Source organism: Aedes aegypti, unplaced genomic scaffold, assembly GCF_002204515.2.
Source record: "Aedes aegypti strain LVP_AGWG unplaced genomic scaffold, AaegL5.0 Primary Assembly AGWG_AaegL5_hic_scaff_880_PBJ_arrow, whole genome shotgun sequence".
Taxonomy (NCBI): Eukaryota; Metazoa; Arthropoda; class Insecta; order Diptera; family Culicidae; genus Aedes; species Aedes aegypti.
In genome coordinates this window covers 16,790-40,403 of record NW_018736581.1, presented here as the reverse complement: position 1 = coordinate 40,403, position 23,614 = coordinate 16,790, and the positions used below count along the sequence as shown (strand labels likewise).

Sequence of the window (23,614 nt, the reverse complement as noted above, 5' to 3'; positions counted from 1 at the left end):
CGAACATAAGTTTAGCTTTTTCTAAAGCTTTAATATTATTTAGTTCTTTTTTGTTAAAGTGAACTAAATAATATTCTTGAGAAAGCCCTTTCCGAACAATGCCAGATTGGGTTCTCTTTTTCATAATGATTACTTGGACTGGGGAAAATCCAAGTAAATCATTTATTCCATTTTTGATCTCTTCAGGTGACTTATAGTCACTTGAGAGACCTTTCAAGACGACTTTGAACAAACGTTCAGTTTTGTCGTCATAAGTAAAAAATTTGTGCTTCTTCTCTTCAAGATATCTGAGAAGAAGTTCGCGATCTTTAAGAGTTTCCGGCAAAACGCGACAGTCTCCTTTCTTTGCGATTTGGAAGGAAACCTTGATTCCCCTAATGGAGTTCAAGATCTCCTGCCTAAATCCCCCAAATTCGGAACAACTGACCACGATAGGCGGCACTCTTTGCTTCCTCACTTGAATCAAAGAGCCTGGGCTAGAGGCTGCTTCGATTTGGTGTTCGGAAAATTTGTCTAGAGCATCGAACTGATTGCTCATTTCAATACAATTATTCATTTCACCCTTGGAAGAAACTTCGCATTCCGGGGAAGCGTCCTTTCTTCCATTCTTGCCACGTGTAGTGACAGTTTTAAAACCCACTTTTTTGGAAGGAAGTAGTGAATTCAGAGATTCACCCTTCCTTTTGTTAGTTGTTGATACCATGTTTAGTTAATAAACGAGAAAGACGTGACCTTCGAGAGGTTTTTTCCCTAGACGGTGTCCAAGAAGGATTACCACCGTTAGCTTTCGCCAACGGGTCCAACGAAAAATCGAAGGCACGGGTCCAAACAAGGATCGTAAAGGGATCAATAGTAGAAAAAATAGTACTGAAAAGTACTGTTTAAGTAGCACTGAAAAGTACCGTTTTTAATTTTAGCACTGAAAAGTACTGTTTGTGTAGCACTGAAAAGTACTGTTTTATTGCTTTAGGTAGTTTTTAAGAAAACTTCCAAGAGCAGAGAGAATTCGTGTACGCACAGCACGAAGGTACGATGCGCACTGTTGGTCGGCGATTGATGGCCGCCATTAGTCCGCGATCGCGTTTTATTTTGTCAATTTCCGGAGTTTCCGACGCGAAAAAATCGTGAGAAATCCATCGGCCGGATCACAAATCAACGGAGGAAGAATTATTGCTGTTTGGTGATCCTTTCCGGCATAACCGTCTTAAAAAACCGGTCGGAAGAAGTCAACCATTGTCGACGTTTGTCGTCGGCTAACGAAAGCCATGGAAGCTGCCGTACCAAAAGAAGTCTGGTGGCTCGTTTTGGAAATCTGCTCATCGATGGAGTTGGGAATGAGTTGGAGACGCTCCTGAACTGGATCCGGCACGAACGGGACATCTCCAATCGTTGTTCAGCAACTTGCTCGCTGCAGCGGAGTGAGCTGCTAATGAAAAGCCTAAATGGAGTCAGCTTCGGAACAACTACGGTTGAACAGGTAACTAGGGTAGGTGTACCAGTTATGGACATAGTGGTTCCCTATTTCGCCATGTGATTAATTTGATGTCTTCAAATTTTGAAAAATTTTGTGTATTGTATTAGTTAGAATTAAGATATATCTTGATGTTGAAATATTCAAAAAGATTTAAAATGCGAAAGTTGTCAAAATTACACATGTGGCCAAATAGGGAACCACTATGGCCATAACTGGTACACTTTCCCTATGTGTCAACGGCCCGGAATAAACACTTATTGATTGAGAATTTTTAGGGTTTAGGGTCTCGAGAATGATTGAGAATGTTTGTTTAATATTCATTGCAATTCACACAATTTTGTAGGCTTAGTGGCTGAGCGGTTAGTGTCGTCAGTGTTGCGGGGAGTGGGTTCGATTCCCGAATTTTCATAAGGAATGTTTGTCGGCTCTGCCATTGCATGTCCGTTGTCTAGTTTCAAGTTACAGTCTGTGCATCTAAATGGCTAAATATGGTGTATCCTCAACAAAGAGATCTTCCAGGGAGCGATGATCTTAGAAATTTAATCACTGTATTTTGTAGTGCGAATTAGAGGTTGTATAAACTTCAAAACAATCACAAAGTTGTTATTACAACAATCAGATGTTTAGGGCTTGAGAATCCATCATTTGATCATCAGTAACCATTTAATATTATTAACCAGTTCAAATTTAAAGAAAATTCAATTAAAATTATTTAAAGGCATTCTAGATAGGGAGCCGGATCCAATTCTTGGCACTTTTGATTCACGTTGAGGTTTTTGGAAAGCTACAGAGCTCATATTTGGTCATAACATGCGTCGTATTCAAGTGCTTCTTATTGAAAAGTTTCAGACAATTTGGCCGATAAAAAACCCCCATGCCAAAGTGAATCATGGAAGTGCCCAAGAATCTCTGCACCCTACTATCAATTAGTGAAGTCCAATTGACAAATTTTCATGAGCATTGCTTAGATTTAGTAGTAGTAGTAATTTTATACAAACTACTGCATAATACATTAATCATTTATTGAAGTCGTCTTTACTCCGAGTTAATATAATTTAAAACTAGTGAGAAGATTACAAACTGTGGGTGGGTTATGGGAATACCATTGACAGTTTGTAATCTTCTACGAGGTTTTTCAAGACCCAACAGGACAAGAGCGGATAGGAACATACTTGGAATAATATATCAAAATGCCGTTCTATAATTAAGTAATATTATATGATCTATGATGGTATTGAAGTGTTTCACTCAATGGGAATTCTGGATGTGATAATACTCGTTGAATAAGCCCAAATATCACATAAGTTAATAAATACAATAATATAATAATAAACAGTAAGTAAAAATTAATAATATCAATATAAAGTAAAAAGTGATAATATCAAGTAGTAAGTAATAGCATCAAATTTATATACTTCACAAGGTTTTGTAGACAATAAATGAGTGAAAAAACTACATATTAGGAAAGTCACATCAGCTAAGCCTATACATATGCAATTGTTGGTCATTCAGGTATGTATGACAATGAATGATTCTTTCCTAATAGGGGTACTAGTAGATCACGTGAATAATTTCGAAACAAATTATATTCATACATCGGTCTTCGATCTAAAAGGCTATGCTGTAAAATCATTATTTTAAAGCTACTCATAAGAACTGTTATGCGTTTATTCACAAATTTCAGAATGTATGAATATTTCAAAAATTTTATATTTATGAGCTGAAATATCTTAAGCACACCCACCCACCCCTTCAGCGTTATAAAATTAGTGAATGAGCCCTATATAATTAATGGAACGTAATAGTGGGTGTGTTAACTTTGAGACAACATTATAGGTTCAACCTTCAGATATTGTAGACGTTCGTATTACAAGCTAGGTTTGAATTTCCTTAATAACTATGAAAATTTAATAAGGCAAACATTACTTAAGAATTTAGGAGATGAATTTTTGATAGTAAAGATAATAATAATGATTACAAACTGTAGTATTAGCTTCCAAAATAGCGTTTTTTGGCAGCCTGTCTGTCATACATTTCGGACACCCTCATGTGAATATAATTTGGACAGAGGCGTTATCTTAATATCCATACAATGGTTTCTTGAAAAGACGATCATATCACAATACTGTAAGAGTTTACATGTTACATATGCATTTGTTCGCTTATTGGATGTGTATATTAGTGAAAATCAATAGTTTCATTCAATGCAAGCAAATATCATCAGTGTGTTCATCAGATGTAGTGTAGTGTGTTTCATCAGATGGCCAAATTATATCAACTGAACAAAAACCATAATCTATTTTGGACAACACCTGATTTATGCCATATATGCTCATGTTAAGATTTTAGATGAACTTAGCTTAAATTTTAGACATATCTTATCATGTTTCCACTTTCAAATTTTTTATGAATGCTAATTCTGACCGCTATTATTGCATTTAATGTATGCTCTTGAAATGCATATCCTCTTGCATTCGTAGGTTCCACAGATGTTCTGTAGATACAATTTACAATTTTTACATTCTTGAAGCCAATTTGTAATTGTTATGAAAATGGTCATCATTAATATGTAGCATAGTGTATTAATAATGCAATACATGATTTCCCGTACATGTGTTCCTCAACATCTCATTGGAAATAAGCATAGAACGACAAGCCTGTCCAAATTATATACGTTACCCTAATTCAGTTCTATTTCGAGAACTTCAACCTTATTATTATATTTTATAGAACCTGACCTTTGATTTTAAACGGCTACCCACAAAAGTAATTTTTTTATTTATATATTTTTCTGATAAATTTAAGATATTCGTTTACGTTTTATATTATTGTTTACAATTTTGTACTATTTGAAATATTTAGTTTATTTTAAAAAAAAGGCACAAATCTCGCAAAGAAAGTGTTAAACAACAGTGAACTTTTTATTTTGGCTTTGTGCACTACCAGAAAGCTTAAAATAAGAAGATCAGGTACGTTTTCCAACTATTTCTCCAGTTTTGTGCATTTGAAAACGTGAGAACTGATACTTCTGAGTTATAAAACAGATTTAAAAAAAAATCGATTGGTTGTTGAAGCCATAAAATTAAATGGTTTAGAATTTTTCTAGAAATCGACTGGAAGGTCAGGGAATTTATGAATCAAACTTGGGTTGATACCTTGCTAAGACTATAAAACAGGCCTGCCCCCTTTTTTGAATCGCGGGCCAAATCGCTGAAATACTTTTGTGTATCGGTCAATTTTCTAAAATGCACAAATATTCGCAAATGTCAGCAAATGAAGAAAATTTATTTTGAAAACATCGAATAGGTGATTGCTGCTAAATATTCATCCCAATTTTCATTTCGCAATCCTGCTTTGAAATCTTTTCGAATGCTGTCCACCATTTCAGAAGAAACCTGCTCTTACCTCTATTATAAATTTGCCTAAGATTCTTTTGAAATTCTACCTAAGGTTACATTGTAACCTTGCCCATCATTTTTGAAAATTAGAATTGAAAACCTTAAAAATCCTGACCAGAAGTCAAAGAATCTTATTGAAGATTATATGAGAATCCTGCTCATGTCATACCTGAAAGTAGTGTCCAGAATTATTTGAGCAGTCTGTCGAAGATTTTGTGCAAAACTGGTATTTTTATAATCACAAGTATAGGCAGCACTCCCAGGAGTTGGTGAAATTCATTTTTAAGATTCTTTGAGAATATTCTCCTGTGATTAAGTGAAATCATGTTTGAAAATTTGTTTGGCAATGACTTGTTCAGGCTTCATTAGCAAAAGTTGAAGGAGGTTATGGTACAAAAACGCGTTTTCGTAGATTAAATTTGTGTATTTAAGAATTAACCTCAATTCGGTCTTCTCAAATTTCTTTGTAGAACGTTTTGACCGTTAGTGAAACTAAAATCAACAGTGCTTACAATCTTACTGCAAAACATCCAGATTTTGTTTTCAAATATTTGAAATAAAGACTTTTAATAATTCATAACATTATGAATGTATTTCAGATTCTAAAAACCTTTTTTTTATGATTTACCGAGTTAAAATATCAGCATGAAATAAAATTCAAAACTAGACTTGATATCTCAACTTCAAGTTGTAGAATATTCAACGAGCCAAATATGCGGGCCGCGGGCCATACAAAATTTAGAAGCTGATCTAGTTAGCTAGTTTTAAAACACCTGCATCATCAGGAATTAAAATATTTATATTATTTTAGAAATTACTGTAGGTTTGATAGCGATAGCTTTTTTCCAATGCAGTCAAGGAATTTCTTTTCTTTTCTTGAGCGTAACAACATACTTAGCTTTAAAACAAAACGATCAAAAATGTGTTAACACCTTACAATTTTCAATACGATCAATAAACTTTGTTTTTGGCAGATTAATTCGATTAATTAACTATTGCCTACTACTGTCTGTTTTGTGTTTGAAATTCTCTGGAAGTCGCTCCTGGAATTTCTCCGGGAATTTCTTCCTCAAGGAATTGGTCCGAGAATTTCCTCCAGGAATCCTCCGAGAACTTCAAGGATTTCCTCGGAGTTATCAAGAACTACTTTTTTTCCTAGAATTCCTTCGGGGATTTCAATGATTCTTTCGGAGATATCCCCCAAGAACCCTCCCGAGGATTTTCTCCAGAAATTATTCCTGGAATTCATCCAAAAATTGCTTCGTAGATTACCTCCAAAAATCTTGTGGAGATTTGCTCCCTTTGAGAAATTTCTACAAGAATTCATGCGGGGATTTCATCCAGAAATTCCTCTGGGGATTTTGTCCAGAAATTCTTTTGGGGATTTCTTCTAAAGATTTCATTTAAAAAAAATCCTCCGGGGATTTTGGCAAGCAATTCTCCCGAGGATTTTTTCAGAGAACTCATCCAGGAATTTCTCTGGAAAATGCACCTGGAATTTCTCCGGGAATTTTCTCCAGGAATTCCTGAGGAGGTTTCCTCAAGGAATTGGTCCGAGAATTTCCTCCAGGAACTTCAAGAATTTCCCCGGGGATATCAAGAACTACATTTTTTCAAGAATTCCTTCGGGGATTTCAATGATTCTTCCGAAGATATTCCCCAAGAACCCTCCTGAGGATTTCCTCAAGAAATTATTCCTGGAATTCATCTAAAAATTGCTTCGTTGATTACCTCCAAAAATCTTCTGGAGATTTGTTCCTTTTGATAAATTTCTCCCAAGAATTCATACGGGGATTTCATCCAGAAATTCCTCTGGGGATTTTGTCCAGAAATTCTTTTGGGGATTTCTTCTAAAGATTTCATTTAAAAAAAATCCTCCGGGGATTTTGGCAAGCAATTCTCCCGAGGATTTTTTCAGAGAACTCATCCAGGAATTTCTCTGGAAAATGCACCTGGAATTTCTCCGGGAATTTTCTCCAGGAATTCCTGAGGAGGTTTCCTCAAGGAATTGGTCCGAGAATTTCCTCCAGGAATCCTCCGAGAACATCAAAGATTTCCCCGGATTTATCAAGAACTACTTTTTTTCCTAGAATTCCTTCGGGGATTTCAATTATCCTTCCGGAGATATCCCCCAAGAACTCCTCTGGGGATTTTCTCCAGAAATTATTCCTGGAATTCTTCCAAAAATTGCTTCGTAGATTACCTCCAAAAATCTTCTGGAGATTTGCTCCCTTTGAGAAATTTCTCACAAGAATTCATGTGGGGATTTCATCCAGAAATTCCTCTGGGGATTTTATCCAGAAATTCTTTTGGGGATTTCTTCTAAAGATTTCATTTAAAAAAATCCTCCGGGGATTTTGGCAAGCAATTCTCCCGAGGATTTTTTCAGAGAACTCATCCAGGAATTTCTCTGGAAAATGCACCTGGAATTTCTCCGGGAATTTTCTCCAGGAATTCCTGAGGAGGTTTCCTCAAGGAATTGGTCCGAGAATTTCCTCCAGGAACTTCAAGAATTTCCCCAGGGATATCAAGAACTACATTTTTCCAAGAATTCCTTCGGGGATTTCAATGATTCTTCCGAAGATATTCCCCAAGAACCCTCCTGAGGATTTCCTCAAGAAATTATTCCTGGAATTCATCTAAAAATTGCTTCGTTGATTACCTCCAAAAATCTTCTGGAGATTTGCTCCTTTTGAGAAATTTCTCCCAAGAATTCATACGGGGATTTCATCCAGAAATTCCTCTGGGGATTTTGTCCAGAAATTCTTTTGGGGATTTCATTTAAACAATCCTCCGGGGATTTTGGCAAGCAATTCTCCCGAGGATTTTTTCAAAGAACTCATCCAGGAATTTCTCTGGAAAATGCACCTGGAATTTCTCCGGGAATTTTCTCCAGGAATTCCTGAGGAGGTTTCCTCAAGGAATTGGTCCGAGAATTTCCTCCAGGAACTTCAAGAATTTCCCCGGGGATATCAAGAACTACATTTTTCCAAGAATTCCTTCGGGGATTTCTATGATTCTTCCGAAGATATCCTCCAAGAACCCTCCCGAGGATTTCCTCAAGAAATTATTCCTGGAATTCATCCAAAAATTGCTTCGTTGATTACCTCCAAAAATCTTCTGGGGATTTGCTCCCTTTGAGAAATTTCTCCCAAGACTTCATGCGGGGATTTCATCCAGAAATTCCTCTGGGGATTTTGTCCAGAATTTTTTTGGGGATTTCATTTAAACAATCCTCCGGGGATTTTGGCAAGCAATTCTCCCGAGGATTTTTTCAGAGAACTCATCCAGGAATTTCTCACCACCTGCACCTGGAATTTCACCGGGAATTTCCTCCAGGAATTGCTTAGGAGATTTCCTCAAGGAATTGGTCCGTGAATTTCCTCCAGGAATTCCTCCGGGAACTTCAAGCATTTCCTTGGGGATATCAAGAACAACATTTTTCCAATAATTCCTTCGGGGATTTCAATTATTTTTCCGGAGATATCAATTATTTTTCCGGAGATATCCTCCGGAGGTTCTCCGTGGATTTTATCCAGAAATTATTACGGGGCTTTCCTCCAGAAATTCCTCCAAAAATTGTTCCGTAGATTAAATCCAAAAATCTTCTGGGGATTTGCTCCCTTTGAAAATTTCTCCCAAGAATTCATGCGGAGATTTCATCCAGAAATTTCTTTGGGGATTTTGTCCAGAAATTTCCCGGGGATTTCCTCTAGGAATTTCATTAAAAAAAATCCTCCGAGGATTTTGTCCTAGAATTTCCTCCAGGAATTCCTGAGGAGATTTCTTCAAGGAATTGGTCCGAGAATTCCCTCCAGGAATTCCTCCGGGAACTTCAACTACCGTCATAGCACAGACAAACAGACTTAAAACTCTGATTATTTTCTTTCGCAGAGCACGCTTAATTTGAATATTTGGTAGTTGGCCGACGAGCCACTCGTGCCGCTTGCATCGCTTTTGTTTTAGTTTGACGTTTACTTTACCGCTGATTCCATGTGTCGATATCGAATAATGGAACATCCACTTATGGGGGTTTCACTGTAGTTCCTCGGAAATACTCTGGAGTTCTTCTGAAGTTGTTTCGAAAAATTCACTACATTCCCTCCAGGAGTTTGTCCAGAGTTCCTCAGGAAATTTCTCAAAAGTTTCTCCGGGAATTTATCTATACTTCCTCCTGGAATTCCTCCAGAGTTCCTCCAGTTTTTCTTTAATCCTATGAGAAATTAATTCTTCCGCATTTCCTCCGGCAATTCTTCTGGATCTCATCCAGCGATTCCTCGGAACGTCCTCCGGATTTCTACAGGAAATTCTTCTAGATTTCTTCCAGAAGAGTTCCTACAGCGATTCTTCTGGAATTTCTGGAAAGTTCCTCCCGAGTTCATTCCCAACGCTGGGAATTGCTTCAAAAATTTCTCTGGAGTTCGTCAAGCAATTCCCCCGGAGTTCCTCCAGAAATACATCCGGAGTTTCTCCAGCAACGCCTCCTGGGTTCCTGCAGAAATTGCTTCGTAGTTCCTCCAGGATTTCCTTTGGATATTCTCTAGGATTTTGCCCAGAGTTCCTACAGGTATTCCTTTAGAGTTTCTCCTGGAATTCCTTCGAAGCTTCTTCGGTAATTCCTCCTGAGTTGCTCTACAAATTCCTCCGGAGTTCTTTCAGCATTTATTTTGGATTTTATCCAGTTTCTCCAAAGCTCCAGGAGGAACTCCTGAGAAATTGCTGAAGCAACGGAAGAGTTGCTGGGGGAGCTACAGTCAGGGTGACCAGCGCACCGGGAAATCGGGAAAACCGGGAAAAAGCCGGGAATTTCGAATCACCGGGAGAAAACCGGGAAATATACGGGAATTTCAATTAGCTCCGGGAAAATTTTGCATACCAATTAATGTTTCAACCAGCACGATCTATACTTTAGTGGATTTTTACAAAAGCGTCTGAATTCGAATCCCTAGTTAGTCAATAATTGCTCTAATCCAGTAAATAAAAAACTTTTAATGAAAAAACATCTTGCGAAAAGTTTTTCATATAGCTTCATGAAGCATTTTATGTTAAAAACTACAATGTTTGGATGTTATAAATTTCTCTAAGCAAGCTTGCAATTCACTACTATCAAATTAAATGCGTTTACAACTAGAGTTTCAATCCCGGGAACATTTCCCGGGATATGAGATTTCCCGGGATTCCCGTTTCCCGGGAAATGATTTCCTGTTTTCCGGGATTCCCGTATTTCCCGGGATTTCTGTATTTCAAGGGTAGTTCTATTAAAAAAGGATTAACCATCCATTTTCAAACCAAAACTATCGTTTAATTTACTTTTCATATCATTCTTACCAATGACCTTACTAGATCACTAGTTATACTTCCATATTGATTTGTTGTTTTTTTGTAATCAAATAGTTGTTCATAAAATGAATAACTCTTTGACGATATGTTTTTTTTTTTCAAAATAGATTATATGCTATACACAATACAGGATTTTTCGAGGGATCATCCATGAATTGAGAACGCTCATAAAGTTTTCATGGATTTAACCGTCACATTTTCCATCGTTAGACTCTAGTTGGTTATTATTCTAGTGCTTGAAAGATTTGATTTAATGTTGGTTCAGGTCGGACTCGATTATCCTTTGTATCGATTTTTTTCACTTCGGATAACATAATCTTCCTTATAATCGAGTCACTAAAAGAAAAATGGAAATATACATTAAAAGAATTTAATTATTTTCTTTTTTCGTTTTTTTTATTTATATAATGCAGTGGCGTAGCCAGAATTTATTTGTAGGAACATTAGGGGTCTTGGGAAGAAATTATTTTGACCGGCATACAAAAAACCTTTTTTTCAAATCCCCTTTCTTACCTACATCCAAAGCTGCAAAACCATTCATATTGTATATTGCAATACCAAATTATCTCAAATTCATGCATAAAATCTCAAAAATAAGAATATCAAAGAACAAACTCCGGATAATCGAATTCCGGATAATCGAGTCCGTCCTGTACATATAATTTGAACTTCATACGATTTGTCAAGAATAATCTCCCCATGGACTCAATATCATAATTTGTGTTGTTCTGAAGCCTAGCGTACACAACAAAATCAATAGATTTTTTTGAGAAACATAAATAAATTACACACAAAAAAGAGAATGTAGGTACCATACAAGTTTACTGGTATAAAAATATATAACAAAAATACAAATAAAAAAAAAAGCTTTATTTTCACGTTTTTGAAAATTTCCCGGGATCCCGGGATTTCCCGGGAAATGGCAAATTTATTTCCCGTTTCCCGGGAAATCAAATCCCGGGAAATTTGAAAACTCTATTTACAACCTATGATATTTATTGAAGATTTGCCATTCGCTTCTTGTTTGGGCTTGGTAAAAATAGTACAAAATTCTAATTCATTTCAGAATTATGACTGTTATTTTTTTTATCACAAATAATTGCCCTGAGAAAATGTTCTAGATTTGTGGGGATAGAACATAACAAAAAATTCTATGCTGATGACCATGGAACGAAATGTTGAAAATTTAAACTGTCATTCATTCAAAGATTGACTCGATCCCATCATATAAACGAGGGTCTAACTTTTTTTTTACACTGAACTTTTTCATAACAAATTCCACGATTACTTAAAATGACCGTCGTAAAATATCGTTTCATAGATCAAACTGGAATTTAGCAGAATCAGTATAAGTAAGTTTAGGTTGATGACCAAAAAACTCATACTTAAAAGTCGTTTGAAATGGTAAAAAAATCGCAATAATGTTTCTTACCATATCATTAAACCGGGAATATTTTTGAAATACCGGGAAAAACCGGGAGAAAACCGGGAATTTGAAATTGACTTTTCACTGGCCACCCTGTACAGTGGAATTCTGGACAAAATCCTAGTTAATCTCAAAAAAAAAATCCTGGAGGAACTACGGATTAATTCATGGAGGAACTCTGGAGGTGTTTGTAGAGGAACTCCGGAGTAATAGCTTGACGAAATCTGGAGAAATTTCTGGAGAAACTGAAGAGGAAATTCGATGGAATTCCTGGTGGACCTCCAAAAGAATTACCGGAGGAATTCTTGGAGAATACCTCCGGAGGAATTTCTGGAAGAAATCGTTGAGGAAAATCCTCGGCCCAAGTGTAAATCCTTGTGAAATCCTAAAGAGAAACTCTTGGGAGAAATCTCCGGATTAATTTATGGAGAAATCCCCGCAGAAATTTATAGATGAAATCCCCAAAGGAAACCTTGAAGGAAATCCCCGGATTATTCCTGGAGGGAATTTTCGAAGAAGTTCTTGGAAGAAATCACCGGGGCATTCCTGGAAGAAATCTCCGGAGAAACTCCTGTTGTAAAACTCCAAAGAACATCCTGGAGGAAATCTCTGGACAAATTCTTTGGAAAAAATCTCCGAAAGAGTTTCTGGAGAAAATCCTCAGAGGAATTTATTAATGAATTTCTGGACGAAATCGCCGGAAGAATTTCTGAATGAAATCTCCTGAGGAATTCCTGTAGAAAATCCTCGGACGAATTCGTGGAGCAAAGTGCCAGAGGAGTTTCTGGAGGAAATCCACGGAGGAATTCCTGGACCAATCTCCGAAGGTGATCTGAAGGAAATTCCTAGAACAATCCCTAGAGGAAAGCGTAGAAGAATTTCTGTGGGAAATCCCCGGAGGAATTACTATTAGAAAATTCCCGAAGCAGGTCTTGAGGAATATCCCCGGAGGAACCCTTGAAATTCTCGGAGGAATTGCTATTTGAAATTCTCGCAGAAATTTCAGGAGTAAATCCCCGGAAGAATTATTGGGGGTTCCCCGGAGGAGATCGATGAAAAAATCTTCGGTAAGATTTCTGATTAAAATCCTCGGAGGTATTCCTTGAGGGAAATCTCGGTTCTTAGAGGAAAATCCCGGAAGAATTCTTGGAAAAAATCTCCGGAGAAATATCTGAAGAAAATCTCCGGAGGAATACCTGGTGCAGATCGCCAGAGGAGTTTCTGGACGGGTCCTAAAATGTTTAATGAAATCTTGTTTTAATTCAATAACACGAAAGAGCATGTTACTGCAACTACTTTAGCATTTTTTCCCGCTCAACTAACGGCTACATCATATTTAAACTTCAATTTAAACATTGGGTCCACAAATGAACCTTGACACTTGAGATCATGTTTGACGTTCGCTTAGTTGACCAAAACACCACAGGGCTTTTAGTTTTAACACTGGGGTTGTTCCTATCTGACATTTCGGAAGGGACACGGAAAACAAAATACACCCAAATTTTGAGTTTAAGCCAAGGGGTGTGACAAAATCTAAAATAAATATAAAAAATGTTTTTTGGACTAAAAACTACCGGAAAACATTAAAAAATTGTGTAAATATGTGTTCTTGGCCTAAACTTAAGCGTTTGGCACTAAAATTGGGACATGGCTTTAGGACCCTATTTCTGGACGAAATTTCCAGAAGAATTCCTGGAGGAGTTGCGGTAGAAAATCCTCGGAGATGCTTCTTGGAGAAATCCCAGAAACAATTCCTGGAAATCCCCGGAAGAATTTCTGCACGAAATCTCCGGAGTAATAGCTATTGACAATCCCCTGAGAAATTTCTGGAGAAAATTCCCGGAGGAGTTTCTGGGGATATCGTCAGAGGAATCCTTGAAATTCCCGGAGGAATTCCTGCAGAAATTCCAAGATAAATTCTTGCAAAAAATCCCCGTAAAAATTCCTGGTTTAAATACCAAGAGAAAATCCTGAAGGATGTCTCCGGAAAAATTCTCTGAAAAAATCCCCGAAAGAATTTCTGGAGAAAAACCTCAAAAGAATTTCCTAATGAATTGCTGGACGAAATCCCCAGAGAAAATCCTTGACCAAATCCCCGGAGGAATTGCTGAAACTCTCTGAGGAATTCCTGGAGAAAAATTCCTGGTGTAAATCCGCAGATATATTCCTGGAAGAAATCTTCGGATAAAGTCTCCGAAGGAATTTCTGGAGAAATTCCTCTAAGGAACTTCTAGACGAAATTCCCAGAGGAAATCCCCGGAGGAGCTCTTGGAAAAACCTCCGGTGGAACTTCTGGACGAAATCCTCGGAGAAATTTCTAAAGGAAATACATACCCGAAGAAATTCCCGGAGGAATCCCCGAAGAAATTCCTGCAGCAAACCCCGGAGGTATTCCTGCCATAAATCCCCGGATGAATGCCTGAAAATAATTCCTGGAGAAAATCCTCGGAGTAAATGTTGAGGGATATTCCCGGAGGAATCCTTGAAATTCCCAGAGGACTTCCTGGAGAAAATCTCCAGAGAAATTTCTGGTGCAATCTCCAAAGAGCTTCCCGGAGAAATTCCTGGTGCAATCTCCAAAGAGCTTCCCTGAGAAAGTCCTGTTTCAAATTCTCTGACAAACCCCCTAAAGAATGCGGAATTTCTGGATGAACTCCCTGAAGGAGTTCTGCTGTTGGAAATTCCCTTTAAAATTCCTGGAGAAAATCCCGGAGGATTTCTTGGGAGAAGTCCTCAGAAGAATTCTTGGAAAAAGTCTTTGGAGAAAATCTCCAGAGGAATACCTGAAGCAAATCGCCAGAGGAGTTTCCACCATTGGAGCAATTCCTGGACGAAATCCTCAACAGAATTCTAGGAGAAACGATTTCTCCAGGCATTCCTCCAGGAATATCTTCAGGGATTCTTCCATGATTTTTTTCAGGGATTCCTCCATCAACTTGTTGGAGATTCATCTAGGAACTCAAGTGATTACTCTAGGAATTTATAGCTGAAAACCGTTCAGGATATCTTCATGAAATTCTTCTTGTAATTACCTCAGAAAAATTCCATCTGGATTTTCAACAAAGCTTCAACGGTTTCTTCCATAATTTATGGCTGAAAACCGTTCAGGATATCTTCATGAAATTCTTCTTGTAATTACCCAAGAAAAATTCCATCTGGATTTTCAACAAAACTTCAACGGTTTCTTTCATAACCTTAAGGGAATTTAGGGATCCAAGGCTTTTTCTTGAAATTACTCTGAAAAAAAATTTTGCTCTTATAAATTCTCGAGAAAACACCTCTAAAATTCCTTAAAGAACTACTTCAGGAATCCCTTCAGAGAAACTTTCAGAAGTTTCTACTGAGATTGCTCCATAAATTCTTCAGAAATTCCTCCAGCAATTCTCCCAGATATTTTTCTTTTTCAGAAAGGTTTCCTTCAATAAATACTCCAGAAAATCCTTAAAGGATTTCTACAACAAAATACAGATATTCCTATGGATATTCCTTAAGAATTGCTCTAGATATTACTCCAATGACTCTTCAGGAATTACTCCAGGGTTTCCACTCGAAATGTCTCAGAAAGTTCCAGTAATTCTCCAGTAAAGTCTCAGAAAGAGATTTCTCCAGTAATATTTTTTTTATTTCTTCAGAAATTTCTTTTTTATTTCAGAATTATCTTCAGAGATTCTTCCAGCAATTATTAATTCTTAACATTCTCCAAAGGAAACTATAGGCACTACAGGAATTTCTGCATTATTTTGTCCAATATTTTGTTCAGGGTTTTCTCAAAAAAAATCTTCCATGGATTTCTCCAAAAAATCCCTCAAGATTTCTTTCAAGAATTCCATCAGAGAGTTATCTTCTGGAAATCCTTTAAGATATTATAAAATACCTGAAATACCTTTAGTCATCTCTCAAGAAGAATTCCTGGAGTATCCCAGGATGAAACTGAACATATCTTTAACGGAAACACTGGAGGATATCCCATGGACAGCTCTTCAGGAATCCGTTGAGCAACTTAGATGGTGTTCTGCAGGAATCTCTGTTTGAATTTTTAGGATAAATTCCATGAAGAGTCCCTGCAAGAATGCCTGTACGAATTTCTTGAGGAATTCCTGAAATAATTTTAGGATCAATTCCTGGATAATTCTTAACTATAAAGAAATTCCTTGAGGGATGTCTGAAGAATTTTTGAAGACTACCCTAAAATATTTTATGTGAAATCTCTAAAGGAATTCTTGTAGAAATCTCTGAAGGAATCTTTACAGTAATTTCTGGAGGAATCACTGAAGGAATCGTTAAACGAATTCATGTACGAATCGCTCAACGAATTCCTAGAGAAATACTTGAGGAAATAGAGGAATTGCCGTATAAATTGCTTGATACATTCCGGAAGACATTCTTATTGCAGTTCCTCAAGAAATGCCTGAAGAATTTCCTGGAGGATATCACTGGATACATCAAAGGACATCCAGCAGTTCGTCTAGAATCTAGATTTTCCAGTCACACCTTCAGGATTTAGTCCATGAAATTCTCCTGTAATTCTTCAAGAGATTCCCTATGACAGGGCTTTCCAACCGGTAGTCCACGAACCTCTAGAGGGGTCCGCGATGCGATTGACAATAAGTGTAGTTATTTTTAATTATTTATTTATTCATATACTGAGAAGGTATGACCGATATAGCCATAACAACATAATTAATTTATTCACTTTTCTTTATTTAAGTGGTTTTTCACCCATGGCAAGTTCGTCACTTATGAGAAGGTTCTGTTACCTAACTTGTTTTCAAGAGTTAAGAATAAAGAGTCCAAGTGTTCAAGAGTAGTTTTTGATCTTTAATTTTTTTAAACCGTAACATATTCTGTTTTCCAACTGTGGAAATACTGTGAACATTGAACATGAAAAGCTACTTCCAAGCTACATCTTTTGGTTCATTGTGCTACTTCAATTATTCTGGTCCATCACGTAGTAGCACCTATGAATTGTACGATCATCAATGCTTATGCTTTTGCTTATGTGGAAATACTGGAAAAATAGTCATTCTGTCAGTTACAGATTTCACGCAGGATGCAATTACTTATCTTTTCTAATTCTATCCAGTGTGATCTTAAATATAAAAAAAACTATGATAATTTCTGGAGGTGATCTATAGAAAACTGCTGGAATACTCGCAGATTAATCCTTGACAGATTTTGTCAGCTTCCTGGCGATATGCTTGAAAAAAACAATCTGAACTATGATGTTTATTGAATGAATTGAACAAACTGCAGCCAGCTATGAATTCTGTCTGAAAATGTGTTTGAAGATTTCTTGGCGAAGCCAAGTCCCCATGGCAAACCGTTGGCTTCTAAGAAACTCAATAGCAAGCCTCTTGAAATACTAATTAACTCCAGAGAATATTTATGACGAATATCTAGCGGGATTTGGAATGCTCCCATAGGATATGTATCTTATTTTTGTTACTTTTGATTCACTTTGGCGATGTTTTTTAAATCTACTGAGCATTGGTCAAATCATGCGTCGTCCGACTATTCGGTATAGAAAAATCCCTCATGACAAAGTGAACCGTAGGAGGCTCCAAATTGTTCCTAACGCTATTCTGAAACCGTGAAGAAGTTTTACATACTGCTGAGTTTCATACAATTGAATGGGGAAATTTTGGTTTATGAATTCCTTCTGAAATCCATCAAGGGATTTCCACAGAATTTTCTACAGATTTTCTTCAGAAATTTCTCCAAAAATCGTCCTTCCAATTTCTTTAGACATTTCTGTTCCAGGTTTTCTAATATTTGTTTCTGAAGATTTTTCCAGGAATCTTCTAGATAATTTTCCAGCAATCCTTGTACGAGCTCCTCCGAAATGTTCTCCAGAAATTGATCGAGGAAAACCTTTAGATATTTATAGAGAATTTTCAGAAAATTGTTATCGGAATCTATGGTAAAATTCTAAGACAAATCCTTGGAGTTATTCCTTAGAAAAAAATCTGGCACCTATATATTTTTTTTTAGAAGACTGTAAAAGGGTTCCTGAGAGGATCTCTAAGGTATTGTTCGTAAACTACGTGGTATTTTTTTATGGATTTTCAGACACTTCATTCCTGCTCGTCCACACAAAAAAAAATCAAATATGTATAGACCGTGGTCTTCCGGCTGACCAGACACCTCCCCCCCCCTTAATGACCACGTGGTTCATGAACAGCCCTTAAAGAATCTCAGTAATATCTGTAATAATGCTTCTAAAATCTGACAGGAGGCCCAACATTCAGGATGAAGTATGCTCCAGAGATCCTTAAACGACTACCAAATTAAAAGCATCCTGAAATTGTTGTTTTTCCTTCAAGAAATTCTACCTGGGATTCTTCCAAGATTGTCATCTACAAATTCCTAAAATAATTGCTTCAGAGTTCATTCTCAAGAGATTTCTTCAGGGATTATCATCAGCATTTCCTGCAGGCATTTATCCTGGATTTTTTTTTCAGAAATTCTATCTGCGATTTCATAAAAAATTTAACCAAGATCCATATCACACAGTATGTAAAATGGGCTGCAATAATTAGGACTGTTCTTTTTTTTCCAGAACTACCGGAAATTATAGCTCTCCACAAGGAAAGGCTAAGTCCAAAAATCATGGAGAATCGATCGATGGACCTTCAAGTTCGATGAATAATGATTCTTCATCTAAGCGTCCATTCGAAGAAATTGAGGAGGTTATCTTGGACGACACAGATTTGGAAGATTCGCATGCTGAGAGCGTGGATGAACGAGGAAAATCTAAAAAGAAAAAGGCTGAGCGATCGATCGATGATAAAATCCACACCATCCTGGATGATCTGGTTGCTGCACCTGGAAAGACCAAAAGCCAACATGCTTCTTTTGGAGCATATCTGGCGGAAAGAATGGACATGCTACCTCTACAAGTGGCTCGCGATCTGGAGGTTGAATTTACCTCCAGAGTAAATTCTCTATTGGATCTTTATGCTGATCACCAGTGAATGGGTCAGCAGCAGTGATTTATCAATAAATAACCTCATTGAAACCATTAAATTAAACGTAGTCAATTTACTTAATAATAAACGCCCAGCTGTTTAGAAAGACTGAAGTAGCGAGTTGAAACCCCGTCTGTCGAGGATAAAAACGTTGTTGTTCGACCTTCAGTTTTTTAATAAACCACTTTAAAATGAAGATAAATCAAAGCTAAACCTCAAATTTCCAAAAGCACAAATCTGAAAAAACAGACGACCATTCTACGCTGAAAATCTGATCGTTTTGTCACCACCAGCGAGTGATCAATCGATCAAGACTTTAGTTTGAACAGCGTTGGTATTCTCTAGATTTGTGCACTAGATGTTTTGAAGCATGGCTTCGATCCATCTTCACCTTAAAATGATGCGGCTACGCACTTAAAAGTTTGCAGGTAAAATAATAGAAAAAATATTTTCTTTAAAATTTTTGCTTGCTTGCGCCACATATCGCCATGGTGTTCTTGAATTAGCCATCTCTCATAAGGAATCAACGTAATGGCCAATACTGGTCCATGCCATCAAGTATTCGCCACCCCAGTTTCCAATACAAAAACTCAGTTTCTCATCAGTTCTTTTATTTTTCCCATTAAACATGGCTTGAAAGCTGGCTGTCGTTTAACATATTGATAGTATTCAAAAATCTATCAATTAGGGTGGTGATTACTGGTACACCTACCCTACCTCTATTTACAGGGCTGGTAGTGGCTGAGTAACTGGTACACCTAATCTACCTCTATTTACAGGGCTTTTATTGCCTGAGTGACTTGAAAGTAGGAACATGAATTATAAAGTCGTTCTGGACATTATCGGACACTCGGTTGCAGAATAGGGCTCCAAATGGCCATTTTTGGAACCTCTTTTGCGTTTGTCGTATGACGGCTTGAATTTCATGATTTTTAAAACAAAAGTGAATTTCCTCTCGTTATTTGCGTTATATCCCAATCAGATCAGATCCTACTTCTCATCTACTTCATACACTCTAATGATGGAATTCTTTAAGAGATCCAAGTAGTTTTTTTTCTGGAAGAACCCATGGGAGTGTGCAAAACTACATAGAAGTATTCTTCGATATAATTTGAACAGCGCCACAAAAAAAAAAAAAACAATCAATAATTAGCGTTTATATTGCTTTAATAATTAATAAAACTTCATTCTGTGATACTTATGCTAGCGGAATCGCGTTTCTAGCAAGTATTTTGCCAAAACGTCTCTTGCTTGGTACGCATTCCTAGCTGCATTGTTCCCTCGCTGTACAAAATCACTATCGATTCCGACAAGAGGATCAACTTGCGACCTCCACTCACCGGGTACGATAATTTCACCTTCCTGACCAATATGATCGACGAAGCTGGGTGGTGCGTATTGATTCGCATTATGTCTTTTGACAAAATTGTGCAAAACGACCGAGGCCTTCACAATGTTTTCAGCTGCATCAGGTTGCAATTGCAGTGGTGAGAGGAGAATACGCCAGCGGGCCACCAACACACCAAAAGCATTCTCAATAGTCCTGCGTGCTCTAGAAAGCCTGTAGTTAAAATTTTCTTGAAGGATTTCCAGGTTCCTTCCGGGATATGGTCGCATCAAATTTGATTTAAGTGGGAATGCAGCATCTCCAACGATGAAGTAAGGAAGAACGTCTCCATTAGGTAGCGCAGATGGTTGTGGTAGTTCTAGCTCTCCGTGCAGGAGGCGGTATCCGAAAGCACTTTGAGCGAATACGCTTCCGTCAGCATTTCCTCCGTAGGCACCTATGTCAACGCCAACGAAATTATAGTTTGCGTCACACATAGCCATCAGTACTATGGAGTACTGCTTTTTATAATTATAATACATCGACCCTGAGTTCGGTGGACATGTTATCGTAACATGTTTGCCATCAACAGCAGCACAGCAATGTGGCAGGTTCCAGCGGGACTCAAACTCTGCACTGTATCTCTGCCACTGTTGTCCGTCCACTTCCGGCAGATAATCATGCTTCAATTCTTCCCACAGTACTTGCGTGACTTCCTGGGTTATCTCTCTGACGGTTGTAACACCAAGGCGGAATAGTCTAGAGACATAAAATATACTTGATCCCCCTGACAAGTATCTGAAATTAGAAAAAAAAATTAATGAAAATGTGGAAAAATACTTCAAAGCGCCATAACTTACACCAAGGTCACGAACAGTCGACACTCAGGAGAAATAGGAGTTCTTATTGAAAACTTTTCTAGTCGATGCTTGATTTTAGAGAGCAGCAAATCAAAAGTGTACGAAGACATCCTCGTACAGCGGAAAAAATATTCCGGATCGCGTTCTCTCATCAGCTGGTAGGCGGTCTCAAAAAATCCTTCCGTTGCCCTGTTTAGATTAGATGGGCGAATCCACCATCGTCGATCTTTCTTGATGTTCCCATTCTGTATATCTCGAATGGTTCGCAGTTGTTGGATGGTTCGGATTGCTTCAACTGCACGCAGAATATTCGATGCCATACTTATGATATGAAAATACCAAATGCCTATGCTAAATAACTTGACAACAAATAAACGTCAAACATTAACCGCGCATAATCCGCTGATGTTCATTGCGTTTTAAAATCACGGCAAGAGTAGCGGATTTATTTTAGTACAAACCGCAAACATTCCGCTTTCCGTTGCCGTTCCGTTTCCGTCCACATTGCGTTTGGGCCTTAACGGTTCATTTCTTCAACGGCTAGGGTGGGCATGCGAATTTTCATATAATTTCAATATTGCAATTGGAGCAGTCAAATGTGTTTCAGAAAAGCATCAGTTAGATAGGTAGTTTACTCTTCATTTTCAAATAACCATGGAACATAACAACACTTCCTTATCAGGTTTTAGCAAACATAATTTTATATATTGTTGACATCTATTCCCTTGTGATAATATTGCTAATAGTGGGAGTTCATACCCGGAGGACAGCGAGATCTCTCTGTCTCTGGAAGTTGGTATTGAACTGTGGTGGTCGTGCATCAATTTTGCATTCGTTGGCAATTTGCAATAGAATTATTTACTGAATATTTTTGACAGGATATTTGAATCCTTGTAATGCAATTATGAAGTGGCATTATCCTATATTTGCATTCTTTATATGATAAACCATATCATGCATGGTGACTTGGATTGCTATATAGAGGGATTATAAATAACGAAAAGTTTATTATTTTTAAAGCTAAGTGGTACTGGTAGATTTTTAAATATTGTGGATAAACATTCATAATATTATCGCATTTTCTCATGTGGAGGATAACAATACTTTTTCCGGTAGAGAAATATTCCCTTGCGCATGTGGTAGTGATTAGTTCATTTCGGTAAAGATGTTCATTCAATAAATTTCAAATTGTCGGTTGATTCCAGATCCTCCACTGACTTGGGCCTTAAGAGATACTTCGAAAGGCACAGTGACGCTAAACTATGCAATCTTAAGAACGCTCCTTCTCTCGACTAACGAAATGTTGTCCATGTAAGCTTTTCGGATACGTAATCTAGCAATTCGCATGAAGCAAAGGAAAGTTGTTCAATCAGTTTTCGTCCGTAACGACTACATATCAGCCATCGATATACACTGCTGTAGCCAGTACAGAACATCTCTAGAGCTGACAGGTCATAACCACTTTAACATCAATACAGCAACAATCAGTTAACCAACTGCGAATTTCACAGCTTTGGATTGTATCAATGCTACATTTAACCTGACTCTGCTTCAGACTGATCCCACTCGTATTACCGAAAACACTACTACAACTATTGATCTAATGATCGCGAATTCCGCTGAATCTATAGTTGAACCAAAGGCGTATACCGGCAGCTCTATTTCAGACCACGAAGTAGTGTTTTTGCTGGCAAACATCAATGTTCAGAAACCAACTCCATAAATCAAGCGTGTCCAAAACTTTCGGAATATCGATACTCTGCAGCTTCAAGCCGATTTTCAAAGCAAGGACCAGTGATGAGAAAAGTACTGGAGCAAACATTTACCGCCTCTACATTTACATCTTTCTACCCGACCATCAAAATCGAAAGCAAACCATGACCGTTCAAAACCAAAAAATGTCACGGCCCTTCAAAACTGTAATCTTCTTCTTCCTAACGTTTTTCAACCCCAAATGCGAAATGACTCGAGCACAGTGGTGACACGATTTTTGCGGTTTTCGGGGTTTTGCATTTTTGCTCGATAAAGGTAGCATAAAATTGAACTTGTTTATATGTATTGCAACGGAATGATTGTGCTCTTTCTGTTAGAGCTAATAGATTTCAATTAGTTGAAAACACTAGCGAAATATTAGCGATTGAATGATTTAACACTTTTTTCAATCATTCACCTTGGAATGGCTGCCCGAAAACGGTCATAGTGGAGAGACAAAAACAGTCAAGCAGTGTGTGAACCGTTGGCAGCGCAACGCCTGATGGTATTGATGCTGCTGCTGCTTTGTGTTTTGGTTGAATGGCAGAATCGATGAACTGTGGTGAATTGTGGTCACAGTTCCCAAGACTGGAAAGGACTTTCAGCCATTCTACAGTGCCGTGGATACGTCAGCAAAAACTGACTTGCTTGCTCCGAACTCAAGGATCTGAGTGATCAGCATGCTCTAGAACGCTCGATTGTTACTCGTGATAGACGTACACCATGGATTTTCGAAAGCATCAAGCAAGCCACTTCACTAAGGAAAATGGCCTACACGCTTTACTCACGAAACCCAAACAGATTCAAAGGAGACCATAATTGACAAGACTACATTCAAAAGCGTGACCGAGTCAACTCATTGATTTTTGCTGCCAATAAACCGTTATGCCGAACAACATTTCAATCACAATTTACCAGCGAAGAAACTGGGGAGCTACCTTCGGAGAGAGGGCATACATAATATTCTCTATTCTATTATGATTGGTTGGACTGGCTATAATCCAAATATATCATTTATTTCATTTTTGATCACTTTATCTTCATTAACTTCCGCCAACGTGTCCAATAA

The 23,614-nt window shown here is 37.6% G+C and overlaps 2 protein-coding genes across 2 annotated transcripts; one reads left to right on the top strand and one right to left on the bottom strand.

Annotated features, from left to right (window-relative positions):
- Positions 1-1,051: 1,051 nt before the first annotated feature.
- Positions 1,052-18,664, top strand: LOC5569325. The gene is made up of 2 exons (XM_001658378.2): positions 1,052-1,477; positions 18,198-18,664. The coding sequence occupies exons 1-2, from the start codon at positions 1,443-1,445 to the stop codon at positions 18,610-18,612; spliced, it is 450 nt and encodes a 149-aa protein (XP_001658428.1). The 5' UTR covers positions 1,052-1,442; the 3' UTR covers positions 18,613-18,664.
- A 1,130-nt stretch (positions 18,665-19,794) lies between these two features.
- Positions 19,795-21,285, bottom strand: LOC110681431 (protein ALP1-like). The gene is made up of 2 exons (XM_021857183.1): positions 20,794-21,285; positions 19,795-20,731 (listed from the first exon to the last, which is right to left on the bottom strand). The coding sequence occupies exons 1-2, from the start codon at positions 21,111-21,113 to the stop codon at positions 19,810-19,812; spliced, it is 1,242 nt and encodes a 413-aa protein (XP_021712875.1). The 5' UTR covers positions 21,114-21,285; the 3' UTR covers positions 19,795-19,809.
- Between the last annotated feature and the right edge of the window lie 2,329 nt (positions 21,286-23,614).

Excerpts from the sequence above, each read along its gene's own strand:
- LOC5569325 (XM_001658378.2), top strand. The coding sequence starts at position 1,443 with ATGGAGTCAGCTTCGGAACAACTACGGTTGAACAG. Across the intron at positions 1,478-18,197 it reads GAACAACTACGGTTGAACAG|AACTACCGGAAATTATAGCT; the intron begins GTAACTAGGGTA and ends TTTTTTTTCCAG.
- LOC110681431 (XM_021857183.1), bottom strand. The coding sequence starts at position 21,113 with ATGGCATCGAATATTCTGCGTGCAGTTGAAGCAATCCGAACCATCCAA. Across the intron at positions 20,732-20,793 it reads CGACTGTTCGTGACCTTGGT|ATACTTGTCAGGGGGATCAA; the intron begins GTAAGTTATGGC and ends TTCTAATTTCAG.